The sequence below is a fragment of the Nanorana parkeri genome, unplaced genomic scaffold (assembly GCF_000935625.1).
Source record: "Nanorana parkeri isolate BGI_ZX_2015 unplaced genomic scaffold, ASM93562v1 scaffold2348, whole genome shotgun sequence".
Classification (NCBI taxonomy): domain Eukaryota; kingdom Metazoa; phylum Chordata; class Amphibia; order Anura; family Dicroglossidae; genus Nanorana; species Nanorana parkeri.
The window spans coordinates 67,255-88,936 of record NW_017308616.1 but is presented as its reverse complement, the minus strand read 5'-3'; the positions used below and the strand labels follow the sequence as shown (position 1 = coordinate 88,936).

The following is a 21,682-nucleotide window of genomic DNA, read 5'->3' as shown; positions in this document are numbered from 1 at the left end:
ACGAATGCAAACGAATCCGAATTTCCATTTCCGAAATTCGGTAGCGGTAGTTCGAACGTTCGTTTCGTTTTCGGTACGTATTCGTTTCTTATTCGTTTCGTTCGTTGGAGCAAAGTGACATTAGAGAAGGAGAAAAATATTTTTTCCCCCTCAAATGTCACTTTGCTGCAAACGAATGAACGAAATGAATAAGAAACGAATAAGAACCGAAAACGAAACGAACGTTCGAACTACCGCTACCGAATTTCGTCCGAATCCGAATTGACTTTCACACCCGAATCCCGAAAAACGAAATAACACAAATCCGAATTTAAAACGAAACGAAACTAAACAAATTTTTTGGCAGTGCACATGTCTAGTAGACAGTTCAGCTGTATCCTATGAATGTGCCTGTGTATGAGCAAGGCAGACCGCCATAGAGCAAGTACCTTTCTGTACAGAATACTCATCTAGAGACCCAAATAAGTCTAATCTGCCATGAAGATTTTTTTCATCTGCAAATATCTGCAGAGTCTGACATTTTAAAATGAAACTTTGGCCTCCCATTTAAAAAAATGTGATTCACTTTCATTTTTTTTGTCCCCCCTGCAAAGTCCCCCAAATACTTATTAGTCCTGCTAGTGAAGTCCACCTAATGCAGCTTCTTATGAAAGGGTGGCAATAATGTTGACTTGGTCCTAATTCACAGCAGCTCCCTCGTATAGTCTGTTGCTATTTGCACTACAATGGAATGAAAAGATGACGTCGGGGACATAGTTATCACCGTTGTCACTGCCCTTAGTTTGTCAATCAACACCTGGCTACACCTAGTCCTGCCCACTGTTTTCTGGATTGGCAGCCCGGCTTCTGTTGCTGAAACCCTCCACTATAAGATGCATGTGACACAAACAAAGGATTTGACTCAATCAGGGAGGTTAAAGGAATTTTTTTTCCCTTGACTTTAGAAGGCGTATGCATCACATAGATACTGGATTTATGTTTAGGCTGTCATAAAGAAGCCTTTAGAGTTACTTCAGATACACATGGATATTCTAGTCCTCATTCAATATTATGGGGCCAAACTATGGAATTATGCAGCTTGTTCTATAAAGGGCACATATAACGAAAGTTCCAACATTTCAGTCACGGAAAGAATGAGGTTTATCTAAAATGGACGCAGCTGGTTTATGTAAGGATAAACAGGTGCCAGGCTTGAGTAAGTTGTGGATGAAGCCTAATGCAACTTATTTTATTGTTTGTAAATTTTGAAAGGTTACTACATGAAAAGCAGCAAAGAAGTCTACATGTATAATTTAGCTCATATGTATTAGTAATATTACTAATTATATCATGCCTCCAGCAGAAATTTAAGGATTTAGTATGTTTGCTGTTCTTTATTTGCGTTGGGCTCCACCTTGTCGTCAAACAGCACTGCTTCCATACATTGATGTACAGGACTGTTTTAGTCATGTTTACTATATGTAAATGCTTACTCACATCATGGCTGGGAGGTCAATATTTTTCTACCGATGGCCCTGAATAGCAGGACACGAGCAGCCTCTAAAGCAAGTAGAGGGGTATGTTGAAAGTGCTCTGGAAATACAGGTTAGTACTTAGTAACATTTCAGTAAAAACTTAAATTTTTCTTCCACTAACATAACATTTGACTAGCTATTGGATGCTGATGTCCAAATAGAGTTCCACTCCTTTTGAGGTACAGCAAGCTGGAATTCCTATTTCCATTTGGTTGTGTTGGAGGGGTTGTATCAGTTAGTAATGATAAGAGATGGAAACAGGCACAGGAGATAAGATCAGGGGCAGGAGGATCAAATTTGTATTTGTTCTCAAAGAAGGTGAGGCAACCATAACTATTAGGATGCTGAAATATAGAAATGACAAAGTATTTTTTTGCAGATATTAAACAATTTATTTTCACAAAATATTTTGTTTCCCTCTTAATGTGTCAAAAAATAAAGGTTTATATTTTATACATAAAGTTTGTATCATAGTAAGGTTGTATTTAAACCTCCATGATAAAGCCAGAGGGCTGGACTTTGATTTTGCATTAGATCAGGCTCTTTATGCAACCTCTTTTATATACCATAATAAATTATGTGTCCTTATTGGAAAGCATAAGAATGTCTCCAAAGATACCCATAGTGGATTTTCTGTAGTAGCATTAAATAGCATAAGTTATGTTAGTTGTGCAGTTTGGTAATATTTCCTCATGGGGTTGCCCTGGGCCCCAGCTAATAATGGGGAAACAAAACATTGGTCACTGTCCTAAGGTATGATTTTCCACCCATATGAATTTCAAGATCTACAGTATGTTTGGGCCATTCACAGGAGATATGACAAGATGTCAACAGGCAATAAATGGGAGAAATATAATAATTCTTGGCAAATATGTAATTTTGGTAGCTGTCACTCTAGCCAATAAATGTTGTAGTCTTTCCTTTGCTGTAAAAGGCTATAATGTTGTATAAAGAGATGGGGATAGTTTTCTTTATATATAATATTGTAGTCTGAGGGTATATTGATGCCTAAATAGAAAAGTCAGGGTGGGAACTTTGTGAATGTAAAGTTTGTTTTTTATATGATCATATCAGATACATATAGAAAGGGACATATTAAGTGCATCCTACTTGACTTGTAGTCTGGATACTGCACTGAATCTCTAATGTGGAAGATGTTAGGGAGAGACACAATTGGATTTGTGAGGATGTCATCTGCATACAAAATCAGTTTGTGGTGATGTCCTGCCACCTCCACACCAGTAACATCTTTGTTGTCCCCAATAAGATCACCTACAGGCTCAATGGCCAGAACAAAGAATCAGGGACAAAGGTCACCTCTGGCTATTGAAAACTTTATATGAACGGCATCCAATGTAGTTTATGAAGGCCAGTGGGTTGGAGTATAACACTTTGACCCAGGTGAAGAGTTTGAATATAAACATATATTCCTGTGAAAAGGAGGCAAATGCTTTTATGATGACAAGAGATAAAAACATAACCGTCAGAGATCTTTGTTTGACTACGTGAATTAAATGGAGGATTCTGATATTGTCCCTGGCTTGATGCCCGGTGAAAATAACCTGCCAAGCCTATTTTTAAACTGGCAACAAATATATTTGTCAATATCTTGTTATAAACATGTATCCGTGAGATAAGGCGCCTCACTGCCAACTTGTTTTCCTTTTGAATGTTATTAAAAGTTAGTGTCAGGCAAGGGCTAAGAAGGTTAAAACATGTTTTATAGGAGTTAGCAGTAAAGCCATCTATTTCTGGTCTTTTTCATGCTTTTACTATTTTTTTTAGCTACTTTAACATCAGTTGGCATTATGATTGGGAATGTTTTCTGGTAATTGGTCACCAGTCCACAGAAATGATGTCCATGAGCTGGGGCTGATACCACAAGCAGTGGTATCAGCAGAGAATATTGAACCACTCAAAAATAATTTAGATACACTATATTGCCAAAGGTATCAGGTGTTCCGTGATATTATAACAAAGTGGAAGCAACTGGGAACAACAGCAACTCAGCCACAAAGTGGTAGGCCGCGTAAAATGACAAGCGGGGTCAGCGCATGCTGAAGCGCACAGTGCGCAGAAGCACAGCACTTATGGGAAGTGTGCTGGCTAATGTTCTGGGCTCCAGCTGGTAAGAGGAACAGAGCAGTTCAGGAGTCAGGAGGACACCACCCAGAAGTCAGAGGGGAGCCAGGTGGTTGTGATTGTGCGCCGGAGGCACACGGCCACAATCAGACTTGTGTGCGTGCTGGACGCATGTGGAACAGCCAGGGGAGGCTGGGAGAGGTCGGGAAGGTCAGGGACACAACACAAGGGACCTGGTGGACACACTGCTGAGAGAGTAGTGTGAGTACTCACAAGGGGTGAGCAGTGTGAGTGCACACAGAGGTGTGTTGAGGACTGTATATGCTGAGGAAAAGTGGATTATTTTAAGAAGTGCATGAACTGTTCTGTTTCATTTATGTTGAAGAGGAATAAAGACTGTCCTGTTTATGTTCAAGTCAGCTTCAAGACTCGTCCTTAAGCGCTCACCATATGTGCTCCCACTGACCACACACTCTGCAAGGTGCAGCTTGACTTTGATCAAAGGAATCTTGTGTCAGCTCACGCTGAAGCTCACGCAGGTTAGGCTGAGCCACATCTCCTCTGTAGCTTCTCCTTCCTGGTGATAATATTTTACCTGTTGCTATAGGAAATGGCACTCTGGCTGTGCTGGATTCCCCAGGAGACATATGCTTCACAGTTGCCATGAGAGATGACACCCTCCCCTTGGACACTGGCTGGCTCTCTTGGCTGTGCTGTATCCTCTTTCCATGAACGATAGAAATCACCAGCACTCCGTAAATGAAATTAAAAAAAGTCAATTTATTTGGACTAAACGTCACACATATGGCATAACCCAATGGGGTACGCGATATGTGTGACGTTTAGTCCAAATACATTTACTTTTTTAAAATTTAATTTACGGAGTGCTGGTGATTTCTATAATTCATTGACTGTTGTACACGGCACCATCCGTGATTGTCAATGCGAGCACCACTATTTTCACTTGGACCGGAAGCACTGTAAGGAGTGCAGGGGGACCTACTGTTTTCTGGAATTGGCTTTTCTGCCATCCTACCTAGCACCCTAGCGAGAGGTCGCCCATTGGATTATCTATACAGTGTCCACGGCCTGGACACCTACATTCTCTTCTCCTCATTTTTCTGAGTGATGGGCGTTTGATATTCATACTGATTTACAAGGAGATTCTCTTGTGAGTACAGTACCTACCTGCACCTTTAACAGACAAGACATTGATGCCATTCTATTTCCACCCAATTATATTGTTGCCTTTGGTTCTGATTCCATCAATTATTTGTTTCGTGATTTAAAAAGACTCAAAGGAGAACTTCCGGTTCCGGCGCCCGATGGACTAGAGGTGTGTGAAAGAGCTCCGTCCCGTATCTCTTCAAAATCTACCGAACACGGACTGCAAACACTCACAACCGGCATACCCTGTCAGTAGCGAACACCACACTGACCTGCAGACGATGGACAAGTTTGTCTCGCGGCCTCAGTCAGTGAAACGGAACATCTTGCCGCTGACTGAAGCGCCACGTGAAGCATCTGACATGGCGGAACAAAGTGAAAGCAGGGACACCATGCAGACAGACGCAACGGGTGAGTCGCCTCCTAATATATCCCCTTTACCTCACGCTGGAGTGGACTATCAATCGTTGGCCTCAGCGGTGGCTTCGTTCCTAAAGGCTGATCTGGCCGCCATCATCACCGATACCATACAACAGCATATGGGAGGGATAAATCAGGCGCTAGAGCAGCAATCCACACGTATGACCGCTGTGGAACGACGAATGGGGGAACTGGAGGATCGAATGCAGGGCCTACAAGTCACACAAAACGATGAGCATAAGCAAGTTGGCTATCTGTTAGACAAGGTGGATGACCTTGAAAATAGACTGAGGCGTAACAACTTGCGTATCATTGGCCTCCCAGAATCGATCCCCCCGGGAGAACTACACACCTTTTGCTCCCGCACGATACCCCAGGCTTTAGGCATGCGTGCACCCTGCAAAGTGGAGAGGGCCCATAGACTCGGCCCACCCAGGGATCAGCAAAAACCAAGGCCTGTTATAGTACGCTACTTGGACTTTGCTGATCGACGTGACATAATCATGGCCTACCGAGCCCAACACCACCTGATCGCCGGAGGTCATAAACTCCTTCTATTTGCGGATTATTCGGCTGTCCTCTCCAAGCAACGGAAAGCGCTCCACGAGTCATGCCAGATGCTGGTGGCACAACGCATTAAATTTACTATGGTGTACCAGGCTATACTCCGCATAGTAACACCTGATGGTCACACTAAATCATTCACTTCTGCGCCCACGGCCCAGGCCTACGTTAAATCCCTGCTCAACCTAAACACTCAATCAGTGTCTGATAGTCCTCCACGGAAAAAGAAAGCTTGAGGCATTATTATATACGCAGCTCAATTAATTATGGACAAGGTCCGATCCGTGTTCAACGTTTATTCTGGGACATTGCTCCAGGGACGGAGCTCACCACTAGAGTTATATCAATATTCCAAATGGTACTTACTGGCTAAATCCACGGGCTCCTTAGGCGAACTTGATGTTTTATGAGCTTTCTCTGTTACCCTTATATATGTACTTACACAATAGAGACCCTTCTTGCCCATAGGACTGGTTGGGGGAGCCCCACATTATCACTGCTATTAACCTTAACATCATACTGCAATCCCTCTTCGCCCTAATGGATTGACCACCTCACTTTTCACATACTCTAATTGGTAAACTTCCAGAAAACAAAAGATATCGGTTGCTATGCTCTTCGACCATACCTGTTTACAACCATCATACCTTGACACAGACAATTTTGGTGACCTTGTAGTTGGTAAACACACCACACCCTACCATTCCCTTTCCTTACCCTTCCCCTCCCCTCCCTTATTCTCCTGGCTCTCATGTCATCTTGTTTAATTGCAGTTACCTGTTACTATAGAGATGTACTCTCAGAAAATTGTATGCATCTATTGCTGTTTGGTTATGCAGGTTTTCCTGATATTAGTTACAGATGCTTATATGGCGTAACTGCCTGGGTGGTCGGTTGACCCCCAGATTGTACTTATCTTGTATTGATCCTGCATTGACTACTGTATGTTATGTATCATAAATACCACAATAAAGAAATACTTGCTTAAAAAAAAAAGACTCAAGAAAAAACGTGTAGATCTGGAATTACACGGGTTTACGTTATCCGAGTATTATAGGGCGAGAAAAGTCCCAAGGGGATTTCGTATCCGCAATCAACCTACCATCGGGAGGCAAAATAGGGAATTCTGTGATAGATAGTGTGACATTTCCATTCAAAATTCATTGAATTACATGCTTCTGGTGATTGAGGAAGTGAAGGGGCAGCTGTGTCAAGTTAGCAAGTTTCCCCTTCAAGAGAACCACATTCGGGGAAAAGTAACCGATGACTTCACCTTTAATACTGAGATCTCCAAAATTGATTCTGAAATAACTGTCTGTACTGATAGAATTCGAACAGCAAGAAGAGAAAAGTTTAAACAGGTTTGTCAGGATTACCAGGAAGGAAGGGTATATTCTTGGCTTACTGGCAATTCCAGCGACGACGCAGGAGGGGTGCGTTTACACAAGGAGGATCTAGACATTACCCTAGAAAACGCAATAACAGTTCAAGTGAAAGTGAACGACCTACTGAATATCCTTCCACTGACAGTGACGTACCTGCTCCCCAATTGCACGATACTACTACCACTACTACAGGACACCTTTCCACATCAATTCCTTTTTTAGGAAGAGCCGAAAGAAACGCACCAAAAGAGGTGGTAAGAAGAAAAAATTCAGGCCCCTCGACGAACACGAGACAACAGCGACCGAGGAATGTCCGGTAATTAATTTATTCTCTAGATCAATATCTGATGTGGAAATTTGTGTCTTGAGCAAGGCATTATCTTTTTGCCCTACACCATAATTTAGTCATTTTCAGTTTGAAATCGATACCTTTAAACTCGAGCGCTCTCTAATAGACTTGTGCGGCGTCAAAAAATTTGGTTAGTTTAGTTTCGTTTCGGAATATCTGTTATTTCGTATTTCTTAATTCGTGTCCGAAACTGAATTCGGATTCGTACGAAATACGAATTTTCGTTAGTTTCGGCACATTTTAGTAACTTTACGAACATTCGTTATGATGAAGTCAAAAAGCAAAATACCTTTGTTAATATTGGAGTTGATGAGTTTTTTTTTTATCCGAAATCCGAAATTCGGATCCGAAATTCGGATCCGAAATCCGTTAACGGAATTCGTATTTCGTTTGGTTGACCAATCAGAGGTTTTATCTTCTGCTGCTGAGAGTTGCATTACAATACAGGCAGGAAATACGAAATTCCGTTAACGGATTTTCGTTCCGTTACGAACATTCGTTATATTGAAGTTAAAAAGCAAAAAACCTTTGTTAATATTGGAGTCGATGGTAGTTGTTTTTTTATCCGAAATACGGAATTCCGTTAACGGATTTTGGATCCGAATTTCGGATTTCGGATTAAAAAAAAAACTCATCAACTCCAATATTAACAAAGGTATTTTGCTTTTTAACTTCATCATAACGAATGTTCGTAACGGAACGAAATTCCGTCAACGGAATTTCGTATTTCCTGCCTGTATTGTAATGCAACTCTCAGCAGCAGCGGATCCGTATTTTGTATTTCGGATTAAAAAAAAATCTTGCCATGTTGTTCAACCTCATTTACAGGGGTAATATTAGTTCCCGTTTCAAAGAAATTCAGATCCGAAATTCGTTAACGGAATTTCGTATTTCTGATATAATTCGGAAACTGCAATTCGGATTTCGGATGCTTCCGAATTTACGAATTTCAGGATAATCCGTACAAATTCGATTCGTAACGAAACGAATTGCACATGTCTACTCTCTAAAATTGAAACAACATTTTCGCCACAATCCTTGTACCAAGGCTATTGACTCTTCTATTAAGAAATTTAAGAACAAAAGTTAATGTATTCCACCTGGTCATTGTTCCCCTGGACCCTGTTCCCTCACTGCTACTTCGGTCACCCTCTTGCTCTATCCTAGACTCTCTTGCTCACATTTTCAATCTCTCACTCTCTACTGGAATCTTTCCCTCCCCTCTGAAGCATGCCCTGGTCACCCCAATACCCAAAAAACCCTCAATGGACCCTACCGACCTTAATAACCTCAGACCAATCTCCTTACTCCCATTCACCTCCAAACTCCTAGAACGCCTCATCTACAGCCGCCTAAGTCACCACCTCGCTGATCACAACCTTCTTGACCCCTTACAATCTGGCTTTCGCCCCCTACACTCCACTGAAACTGCCCTCCTAAAACTCACTAATGACCTACTCACTGCTAAAAGCAAAGGCCACTATTCCCTACTCTTGCTATTAGATCTTTCTGCTGCTTTTGACACTGTAGACCACCTGCTCCTCCTCAAAAAACTCCAGTCACTTGGGCTACAAGACTCTGCTCTCTCGTGGTTCTCCTACCTATCTTAGCGCTCCTTTAGTGTCACCTACAATTCTAACTCCTCCCCTCATCTTCCTCTTTCTGTAGGGGTCCCCCAAGGCTCTGTCCTTGGACCTCTTCTCTATCTACACCACCTTCCTTGGTCAGTTAATAACCTCACATGGCTTCCAATGCCATCTCTATGCAGATGACACTCAAATCTATCTTTCTACTCCACAACTCACCCCCTCTGTGTCGTCTGGTGTCACTAATCTACTATCCGACATATCCGTCTGGATGTCGCAACACTTCTTAAAACTCAATCTTTCAAAAACTGAGCTCTTGATATTTCCTCCTGGCTGTACACCTTCCCCCAACTTTTCCCTTGAGCTTGTTAACACAACTATCCACCCCTCCTCCCATGCCAAGGTCCTAGGTGTCATCCTTGACTCGGACCTCACCTTTCTTCCCCACATCCAATCACTATCCAAATCCTGCTGCCTTCACCTTCTAACATCTCCAAAATACACCCCTTCCTCACCAAAGAAACCGCAAATTTACTCATCCACTCCCTTGTTATATCTCGTCTTGACTATTGCAACTCCCTCCTCATTGACCTTCCACTACACAGGCTATCCCCCTTCAGTCTATCATGAATGCAGCTGCCAGACTCATTCACCTAACCAACTGCTCAGTGTCTGCAAACCCCCTCTGTCAATCCCTGCACTGGCTTCCACTCGCCCAAAGGATAAAATTCAAAATATTAACAATCAGTTACAAAGCCATCCACAACTCCGCCCCCGGCTATATCTCAAACCTGATCTCAAAGTATCACCCTAACCGTCGGCTCCGCTCATCCCAAGACCTCCTGCTTTCCAGCTCCCTTGTCAACTCCTCCCATGCTCGCCTCCAGGACTTCTCTAGAGTCTCTCCCATCCTCTGAAATTTTTTACCCCAACCTGTCCGTCTGTCGCCCACCTTGACTGGCATTAGGCATTCCCTAAAGACTCATCTCTTCAGGGAAGCCTATCCCACCTCAACCTAACCGCTCGACCATCACGTTCTCAAACAATTCATCCCCACACAGCTCGCTCCTCATGCATCACTTCCCCCTCACTTTAGATTGTAAGCCCTCAGGGGCAGGGCCCTCCTTACCATCTTGTCTTGATTTGTATTGTGATTGTAATGTCTTCCCTATATTGTAAAGTGCTGCGCAAACTGTTGGCGCTATATAAATCCTGTATAATAATAATAATTTCTCATCAATTGAGACATTTATTAAGACCGTTAAACATGACGTTTACAATGTTATTGACCATAGGAAGACGCAAAACATCACATGCCCCTTTAATCTAAGTAAAGCTGAATTATCATCACTTAAATCCTTACAGGAGGACAATTCCATTATCATAAAACCCCCAGATAAAGGTGGTGCCATAATTATCATGAACTATGTTGAATATAGATTGGGCATGTTACAGTTACTATCTGATATATCCAGTTATCTCCCTATTGCAGATGACCCATTGTTCTCTATTTTACATAAGTTGTCATCATTCATAGAGTTAGCCTTGAGCCAGATGGATCTCTGAGGGTGTTTATGAATGGCGATACAATCAACACCCTCGTACACCTGTAATGTATGGCTTACCATACATTACAGGGGGAATAATCATAAGGGGGATAAGGGGAATAATCTGCTTACCTATAGACCGATAGTGGCAGGTACTGGATTGGTGTTGCAACCACTTGCTATGCTTTTGGACAATTTCCTCCAACGCTTGTGAAAGTCCTCCCTTCATTCACACGTGACACGAATGACTTTACCGATAAATTAGGGAGCATCGATTCTTTTCATTCGAGTTGGACTTTACTTATGATGGGCATATCGTCCCTATATACATGTATTCCAACAGCGTTGGGATTACAAGCAGTTGGCCATTTTCTTGCTTTGAGAGAGTCACCATCAGTCCCGACAGAGTTTATTTTAAGGGACTTAAAATGATATTGGAGAATAACTATTTCCGCTAAGGTCACATCTCTGCCCTGATGAAGGGACCCTGCGTGGTCCCGAAACGTTGGATTATGCAATATGTGTGACGTTTAGTCCAAATAAATGGACTTTTTAAAATTCCATTTACGTAGTGCTGGTGATTTCTATCGTTCATTGACTGTTGTACACAGCGCCATCTGTGATTGTCACTGTGAGCACCACTATTTTCACTTGGCCCGGAAGCGCTGTAAGGAGTGCAGGGGGACCTACTGTTTTCTGGATCCTCTTTCAAGCCATCCTCCATGGCATGCAGTCAGCAACACTGAGTTCACTGGCGTTGCTACTGACAACTGCATACCTGCTGGGCCTCTGTTCAGCCCCTTGCTCTCCCCAAATTGTCAGAGTAGGCTTTTTCACTGTAGTAGCTGGGGGTCATCAGGCATTGACCATCCCTACTGCCACCAAACTCTTTCAACCATTTTGTTATAGTAGTCCTTTTTCTTTGAACTGCCCATGTTAGCAGTCACTCTGTTTCACAGTCCACAGAAAACAAGAGTGCTGTCTCTTTAAGGGCTTTTCTCTCTCTTGCAGGCTTTGTCTCACCTGCTTTATACAGCATGCACTCTGTGCTGTCTCTGACAAACACATGAACTCACTTTAGCTGGAACGCCACAGTTTGTCCAAAGCTTTCAAAAAACGGCTTCTGTGAGAGAGAGAGAGCGCTGGCTGCCCGCATTTGAACACCACTTGTGATATTTGGGGAATTGAGCACATATGGTGAGCGCTTAAGGACAAGTCTTGAAGCCGACTTGAACATAAACAGGACAGTCTTTATTCCTCTTCAACATAAATGAAATAGAACAGTTCATGCACTTCGTAAAATAATCCACTTTTCCTCAGCATATACAGTCCTCAACACACCTCTGTGTGCACTCACACTGCTCACCCCTTGTGAGTACTCACACTACTCTCTCAGCAGTGTGTCCACCAGGTCCTTTGGGTCACTGACCTTCCGGACCTCTCCCAGCCTCCCCTGGCTGTTCCACATGTGTCCAGCACGCACACAAGTCTGCTTGTGGCAGTGTGCCTCCTGCGCGCACACACAACCACCTGGCTTCCCTCTGACTTCTGGGTGGCGTCCATCTGACTCCTGAAAAACTCTGTTCCTCTTACCAGCTGGAGCCCAGAACATTGGCCAGCACCCTATAGAGGACTACAAATCTCAGCAGTACTTTATACAGAAATGCTATTGTTATATAAAGTATTGTTGGGATGTGTAGTCCTCTATAGTCTATGCCATTCTGCACTGCTGTGAATATTAGGGTTGTACCGATATATCGGCCGCCAAAAGATATCGTCCGGAAATGGCACTTTTGGCTAGATGCCAAAAGTGCAATTTTTCTGCAGATACAGCGGCGCATCCGTGCTTTCTTTCCTCCCCGCTGGGCACTGCTCTGTGTCCCAGCGGGGAGGAGAGAAAGTGACAGCCGGCCGAGCGATGCGGGAGGAGAGCGCTGTGTTTTGTTCCTTAGGTCCGTCACTGCACTGTCTAATCTGATATCCTTCAGGAGGGTTGAAATATTCTGTTGGATTATGACTGTATTCGCCCCCTGAACAATTTGGAAGTAAAGTAAAACAGAATCAGGCTAAGCACATCGATCATGAAATGATTATTCCCACAAAAATACCTTCACTTTTTACGATTTCCTTTTTTTTTTTCTTCAGATGCTTGAGCATGCCTCTCAAGTCAGTGACGCCATGTTGAAAGGCAATCTTTTCATACTCGCTTGGCTTAGCGTTCTTCAATATTTCCCAGACATGAGGAGGAATACTATCCATTGGATCCTCATCCCCTTTTTTCTTTTGTTTTTCGATTTGCTCTTTCTTCTCCCTCTCTCTACAAGTAAAAATAAACAGCTGTTAATAATTAAAATGGTTTCAGGAAAAATAACTAGTAACTTTCAACATGCAACTAATATTTGCTTCAAAAGTATGTCTGATTTCTACATGCTGGTAGGATTAAGTGTCAGATGTTACAAAAGTGTCAAAGACATTCCCTATCATGCAGGTAGAAGATGAGGAGGAACATTTTTCTCTCTGTGCAAATGCAGCTCGTTAGTTAAATCTGCATAAAGCCTTGTACACACTTGCTACACTCTATTGGTACCATAAGGCCCCTTTCACACGGGCGGTCAGATTGGGTCTGTGCATGGATCCTCTCCTGATCAGCCCATGTAAAAGGGGCCTAAGTATGAGCTGAGTTTACAGCCTGGTGAATAGGGATGGGCCATCCCCTCAAACATCGGTAGTTCGTGTGTTCGGTGAACAGATGAACTATCAGGGCGTTTGGCTGGCTATTCTCCTTCCAAATGCCCCACAAGGCAGTGCGCACCACACAGTGCCTTGTGAAGCCCCAACTGGGTAAAGCAATGCACCTGAGCACAGGTCAGGTGCAAGACTTTGCCCAATCACTGTAATTATGACTTTTCCCAATCATGGCTCACAGCTAATTGACCTTAGGATTACGTCTGTGGATCCATTTTTTTTTTCTCGACCACTTCCAAGCGGGTTCACGTAAATGTACGTCCTCCGATGGAAGTGGTTATACCAAGAACATGGCTGCTGCTGCGGCTGTGTCCTTGATACCATTTAAAACAGTTTAAATACAACTGAATAGGTACAGGTATAATCACCCCTTACTCATTCACAAGGGGAAGCCGCATCTGGATGTACCCCGATGTGAATAAGCCTCCCTGCCCGCACTCCCACAGCCAACGCCCCTGGGCTTGTGGGGAAGAGGCCCTTGTCCCCATTGGCAAGGGGACAAGGTGCTTTTCCATCGGCAACCTTGGAAAAGCACTCTCTCAGTGCCGAGGGCATGTGGCCTGGTATGGCGGGGGAGGGGCAATCGCTCATACTCCCCCTTTCCTGCCCTGCCAGGCCTGTGCTCGGAACAAGGGTCTGGTTAGGAGTTTTAGGGGGGCCCCATGTCCCCCCCCCCCCATTTTTGGGGGTGGGCTCCCTCTTTAAATTTCTACCATACCTGGTCGGCGCATGCGCGGGTCTCGCTAAGATGGACGCTTAGCGTGAGAGCCCCGCACCACGGCAGCCGCGATATCCTGACCCCGGATCATAACGGCTCTATGCAGACTCACCGTGGAGGGATATAGCATCCCCGAGGCTCGATGTCCCGGCTACAGAGCGGCATAAGCCTTCGGCTGGTCCGGTGTCGAGCCCTGTTGCCACACTAGTAAGAGACTCAGGAGGCTCCACCTCCCCTCTGACAGGAGCACAGTCACGTTGGCCAGTAAGGCTCGGTATACGGCCAAATGAGGATGGAGGTGGAATCACATAATGCCACAGATTGAACCGGTCCCCACAGCCCTAGCCCTTGCTATGAGTGAGAATTCAGGTACTACAGCAATACAGGAGCAGGATTCGGTGCTGTTATTCACAAATTAACAGTTTCAACTACCTCCTCTCTGATTCAGTGAAGATGCTGCACAAAAACTGCTAACTGTTGATTGCTATACGTCAGAAAGATTGCAAGTATTAACCAAAGCTTTGAATGTTGTGTAATACTGGTGCTGAACTTTCATATATGGCTAATTATTTCAACATAGTTCTGAGATAAATTTATTAATGGACAATGTTAGTGCTTAGTGGACTATAAAGTTTCAAGTGAATACATTGAAGAGCTTAGACATTTTCAATCTCTAAGACCGTTTTTTTAGCCTTGTAGAACCAGTCCAGGAGACAAGGGGCTGTTTAAAAGTCTGAGGGACTATAAATCCTAAGTGGACAATATCAGCAAAGGATCAGTGTGTAGACCTAGGGGGTTTGAGCTGGACGGTTAAGGTGGAAACTGGGCGGGATCCACGTTTTATCTCTCAGCCAAGGCCAACATATAGAGTGAAAGTGTTTATTACATCTCGATGGCTGGGGGGAGGCCCAGAAGGTCTAGAAAACAGTCACACAAGCAAAGGCCCGAGACCCGGAAATCCAAGATGGCTGCAACATCATCTCCCTCTTCTATACAACAGATGCAGTCACGAGTAAGGCACAGCGATGTGGAGGATTCTTCAGACTCCATGCGCCGGACTCCAGTGAGTACAGATTCCCCTGATCAAAAATCACCCGCTTCTACTGTCTCCTTAATTGAAAACACAATAGAGGGGATATTGTCCAACCAGAGGGGTTTCCCAGCCGATTATAATCCCCTGCATGTACCGCAGGGGGATTATGCTGCAGGAGCTAGGGCTGAGGATCATCCCCTGATTGCCAAACTTTCAGATCTTTTTGACAAGTGGCTAGCTCGCACTGCAAAACAAATTACAGCAGATATTAAAGCGGACATACAGGAATTGGGTACTCGGATTGAGCAAAAAGTAGATGCTACGGTCGCTCGCATCAATAAAAATACAGCCTGCATCCAAACTGTACAAACTCAATTAGACTAAGCTTTGGCTAAAATCGATGCTTTCGAAAATCGGTCTCGAAGAGACAATTTCAGGATTAGAGGATTACCAGAATGTATTACTGACCTGGATGCAACGGTCCGATTATTTTAAAAAGATACTCTGCCGGACATACCAGATCATGAGCTTGAATAAGACAGGGTTCACAGGGCGCTTGCTGCCCCCCCGCCCTGATGGCCCAGCTCGGGATATCCTTGTTAAACCACACTATTATCAGACCAAAGAAATGTTGATGGTGAAAGTCCAGAACATTCCTGACCTGCAGATGGCATCTCATCCAATACAAATCTTTGCAGATATCTCCCCTGTTACTATCCAGAAGAGGAGAACCCTGAAACCCCTTCTTCAAATGCTGTCGAAACACGCTATTAAGTATAGATGGGCTTTTCCTCTACGAGTTAATTTTTTTTTAAAGAACAAGCCTTATTCTTTTTCTACTCTCGTAGAGGGCGAAGAGCTGCTTATACAACTGGGGTTATATGTAACAGAGCCCTCACAACTGGGCAGGAGCCCTTCACAAGCTTTTATGAACAGAAGAACTATCAATGTCCCGTTACTGCCACTTTGGGAGCAATCACGTCCACACCCTTCAGCTCCTATTGCTTCGAGCTGATAGGAATTTGGGGGGTAAGACTGGCCAGGGGGCCTCAATTGATAACTACAAGTCCTCATGGGGGATTGTTGATATCTGATATTAGGAAATGATCAAATTGTCGTACTTATATAATTTTTAATGAGGTTGGTTAGGTGGTGTTATGTGTATTTTATATTATAATTTGGTTTGATTGATGACTATGGGCTCACAGCTCTCCTGGGCTGGATCCCACTCCCTCGGGGTCCCATACCAGGGAGCGTTCCCCGATTATGTTGGGTGAAGTCGAGTGGATGTCAGTGTAAGTTCTTGGGACCTGATTAATTGGTTTATAGGTAGATCCTAGTGAGATATGGTAGTTATGGATTAGCAATAAATGGGCACAGTCGGGGGGGTAAGGGAGGCACAAGGTGATTTTAGGGAGTAAAGCACTAGGCATTGTGGGATTAAACCTATATTTATTAAACAATTTTATAGGGATTTAAATTTAGTTTTCAATAAGATATGAATTAGATATATCTTTATAAGGAATGGGGTCTGAAGGGGGATTTCACATGTATTTAAAGGGGGTTGGATAAATGATTGATATAGCTACATGGGGTTAAAGAGGATACAGTATTTATATTAAAGATCACTATTTGTTATGGATTAATATAAATTAATGTTTGCTATGCAATTAATTATGTTAGATGGATCACATTTGGTTAATACTAAATAATTAATAAATTATGAATTGAGTATCACAAGTTTCCCTTCTGATGGAGTGTTGACTCTGAGAAAGGGAAATAAGTTTATTTTTAATTAAATTTAATTTATGAGGTTTTTTGGCTAGAAGGTGCTTATTTATACTCCATATAGGACCTTAAATTGATGGATGTCTGAGAGGGTCATAGGTCCTTAGCTGAGGATCTTGCTCCACTGGGATCTTGCGCCCATAGGGAGGTTTCCCTGTTTGGTGGACCCAGTTGAGAGGAGGTTCCGGACCCAGGAGTAAATAAAGGAGCCGTAGTGTTAATTCAAATCTTCTTGTTTGGGATGAAAGTGCACTTTTAGGGGGGGCACAAGGAGAGGTGGGAAGTAATTACTATGAACTGGGGGATTTTGCTGGGAGGTTCTTAAATAATTTTTGTGCACAGATTTTATGTATTTAATATTTGGGGGGTTAATAGGAACTTTGAGGAATTAAGGATTAGATGAATTAAGGGATACCTACATTCACTGAATTGTGATGGGGGAAAAAGGGGAAGAAAAGAAAAGGGATTTTTTTTCTTCTTTTTCCTCCATGGGGATTGAGATAGTGCACCTGGTAAATTAAGCATGATCACTTGTTTAAAGATATTCATAGTTCGGAGTTATCTGATTGATGAGTTCAATCGAGTCACTTATTATTTACAGTTCATTGGGTTATACTTTTTGAATATTGGGTAGTCAGTTAAGTGATGCTGAAACTTAGGACTCGCTTCCTAGCTATATTAATCAGATTATAAGTGGAGTCCTTTTAATATATATTGAACATCGAGAAATATTAGCCGCTTATTTGGTTTGCTTGTTTTGGACAGAATATTCCGGGGCGGGGTTAGGCTGCCGGTGGAAGTCGTGCGCCTGCACTTGACCTCACCATGGGGGGTTACCCCTGCTTGTGTCAAGCGAGCTGCCCGCAAGGGGCAGACTGTAAATTGTACTCGGATAGGCTACTAAGGTACCCTGGGTGTTGTTTTATATGTAGTTTTTTATGTTTACTGTTTTGTGTAAATGTAGTAATTAGTTGTTGTTCTTTACTCTGTTTGTACCTTTTATGTTTTGTTCTTCATCTCTTGTTGGTTCGGTCGGGGTTGAGCTGGTTGTTTAGGCATTATATGCTTTGCTTCCTTGGGAATTTCCGGGTAATAGAGATTCAGGTTCTGGATCGACTTCGACTAAGTAGTAGGGGCCTACTGGGGGGTTTGAAAGGCTACATGCAACAACTTAGACATGATGCCTCCCGGTGGACTTGACATTCGCATAGCTAAACATAATGTTCGAGGCCTTAACTCACCTGTTAAACGACGAGTGGCCTTTAATCATTATTCCTCCCAAACAATTGATGTGCTCTTCCTTCAGGAAACGCATTTTCCTAACAGTTATAACCCACCTTTTCTGCATAAATACTACACACAATATTATCTTGCTAATGCGGCTGACAAATCCAAAGGGGTGGCTATTTTATTTGCTAGACAGGTCCCGTTCAAGTTGCAATTGGAACTTAAGGATCCTAGAGGACGCTATTTGCTGTTGAGGGGTTTAATTGGGGACCACCTGTTCACATTTATTTCTTATTACGCACCTAATTCTGCTCAAATACCTTTTTTTTCTCAACTCTTTACTACTCTTGACCCCCATATTAAGGGCACAGTGATACTAGCTGGAGACTCGAATTTAGCTTTAGATCTCAATATAGATAGATCTCATTCCTCGGGTATGAGACTGAAATATCCACCTAAATGTGGATTGAAGTTGGCAAAGCTCCTTCACTCACACCAATTAGTAGATGTATGGCGTGAATGTAACCCTTCTGTGAGGGATTACACTCACTTTTCCCAGATCCATTCCACTTATGCACGCATAGATCACATTTTTGCTTCCCCTCGGATGCTAGTTGGTATCAGCTCCGTTAAGATTGGAGAGATTCCTTGGTCGGACCACTCTCTGGTCGTAATGACTTCCTGTCAGACGTCCCAGGGACCTAGTAGTGAGATGAGTCTTCTGCTCCTGGTCCAGATGGTTTCTCAGCCACTTACTATAAGAAATTTAAGGATATACTTATTCCCCACCTCGAATCCCTGTTCTTAGTGATTGGCAAAGGTGAGCCCCTGAGTCCGCATATGAATGAAGCATTTTTAAGTCTAATCCCTAAACCCAATAAAGATCCGGGGGAAGTGGCCAACTATAGGCCGATATCTTTAATCAATAATGATCTTAAATTGCTTACGAAAGTTCTAGCTTGTAGACTTAACTCATTTTTGGCCACTTATATCCACAAAGATCAAGTGGGATTTATCAGGGGGAGGCAGGGGCTGGACCAAATTCGTAGAGCTCACCACAATCAAACTAAAAATTAATTTTTTCTAATTAATTGGGATCTCAGCCCACCAAGACTGAACTAAAAATTATTTTTTCTTTTCTTTTCTTCTCTTCTTTTTTCTCTCCTCTTTCTTCTTTCTGTTTTATGGTTATTTGTCTTTTTTGTGGGTCTCTTTGCTTCTCATATATGTAGCCTGACTCCATTAAAGTTGCATTTTTAGTACACCACATTAGTAATGACCCGTGCGTTAGTCTTGAGGGTTGGAAGGGAGGTTTATAGTTGTGTATCCTCAGGCTTCTTAGACTCCAAAATAAATGTATGGGAAATATACGGCTCCAGAATAAGATATTTTTTAGTATATCAAAAGGTTGATGAGGGGCTCGAATATAACTAGAGGATATGAAACTATACTCCCTCCGAACACTAGATTTACCCACGGGGGGGGGGTTATTTTGTGAGGGGTACAGAAAACCAATTGGGCTAAAATGGTATGTTTTTAGATTAGAGAAGTTGTGTTGTTGTAGGGAGTAACTATGTAGTTGCTCCTTCTGTGTTTGTCCTTGGTCTATTGGTCTTTTAGGTTACTGGCCCGTGCCAAAAACAATTCTATAATTGTATCTTATGGGTACTAATATACGACATGAAGAGAAAGAGAAATTAGTTGGGCTAGAAATGCTATGCTTCCTTGTGAAGGTTTGATACTATATTGTGTAATTATGTAATGTGTAATTTGTTGAATGAAAAATAAAAATGTTGAAAGTAAAATTTCTACCATACCTTAAGGGCCTGGTATGACTTTGAGGGAAAGCCGCACACACTTTTGTTTTGTTTTTTGCAAATGGGGCCCCTCCTAAAATTCCTACCAGACTATAAGGGTCTGGTATGACTTTTGGGGGGGACCCCTTGCTTTTTTTTCTTTTTCTTTAAACGGGGTCCCTCCTAACATTCCTACCAGACCTAAAGGGTCTGATATTGTTTGAGAGGGGGAACCGCACACTTTTTTTTTTCTTTATAAATGTAATTTTTGCTGCAGGTTCTATACATCGTACAGATTTGCCACTTTACAGGCAGTTTAAGGGGACCCTTCGTGCATGATATTTAGAGGGATTTTTCATTTTTTTTATTGTCTCACTTTAAGCAATGTTAAAATCACTGCTCCTTTAAAAGCGGTATTTTTTAAGTGTTTTTTGCATTGATATATGTTGCCAAGGGCAGTACCCGACTCCCCATAACCTTTTTATGACCAATAACTTGCATATAACTGCTAAGGTAGAGGGATTTTTTTCTTTATACAGTACTACTTAGGAATTACTTTAAAATCTTTTAGACATTAACTACATAGTAAAGAAAAACAAACTTGGAGCAATTGTTTTCTTTATCTCAGTAACTGTTAAGGTTTATCACATTAAACACAGATATCTGTCAAAGGCAGAACCTATGAGCATTGCAAATTATGAAAAACATTTCAAATTGTAAAAAAATCATATGCACATGGAAGGCATCAGGGGCATAACTAGAAATCACAGGGCCCCATAGCAAAATTTTGTATGGGGCCCTGTGATTTCTAGTTAAGCCCACCTGATAACCCAAACAGCCCACCTAAGGGTGACTCTCTATGGTAGGCTCTGCAGGGTCTCAGGCATGTGCCTCGGGCCCCTTAGCGGCCGCCTGGGTCGCTATGGTGATTGTTACGCCACTGGAAGGCATACATTATGTGCCTTCAAGTAGGAAGGATGAATACATTTAAAGCAGGGCTCAAAATTTCAAGTCCTGAGCTACTAGCCAGGCCTCAAGAGTTACAAGCCACCAGTTGCCCCACCTAACCCTTACCCTGCCCCAGCCTTAACTCCACCCCTAAACACACCCTCTTAAATAATCTTATAATAATTCTTATTTTATGATAGTTGCCGCTTGTAAACGGCAGATTAGAGATTCCTGCTGCAGGAAAACGCAGGTTCCTGACACAGGAATTTCTAATCACACCTGAAATATACTGTAGTTGTGAATGGGGCCTAATATACACATACACTAAAGGTGCCCATACATCTGCCGATTATCGTACAATAATCGGCAGGTGTATGGGCAGCGTGCGACCGCTTCTACTGTTAGTTCGTACGACTTTCGTCTTCCAAGCACGTTGGAAAAGCTGCCGAAAATCGTATGATTTCTTGCGGGTTGGTGGCGTGGTCGGAAGACGAATGCAGCACGGGCCGATGTGTGCAAGCGCACAGTGCCCGCTAACAGGCAATCCCACTCATAGCCCGGAAGTTCACCCTCCTCACCCGACTTCTTGCTTCAGCCGGCAATCGGAATCGTCCCCGCACTGGACCATGTCGTCCTCGACGCCCAAACACCCTCAGAAGGGGAAACAACAGCCCATCACAGAAGCGATGGAGACCCTCTGTGAGGAAAACTCACTGCTAGCTTCCAAACTTGAGGACTTAGAGAACAGGTCCCGGCGCTCTAATCTCCGCATCCGCTAGACTCCCTGAGCACATAGTGGACCTATACTCCACG

The 21,682-nt window shown here is 43.0% G+C and overlaps 1 protein-coding gene across 1 annotated transcript in view; it reads right to left on the bottom strand.

Moving 5' to 3' along the window:
* Positions 1 to 21,682, bottom strand: part of LOC108801482 (myosin-binding protein C, fast-type-like) — a 145,829-nt gene that overhangs the window by 74,925 nt on the left and 49,222 nt on the right. Inside the window, exon 10 of the mRNA XM_018573363.1 lies at positions 12,723 to 12,925. Coding sequence (XP_018428865.1) covers positions 12,723 to 12,925 — 203 coding nt within the window. The remainder of the gene's footprint in view (positions 1 to 12,722; positions 12,926 to 21,682) is intronic.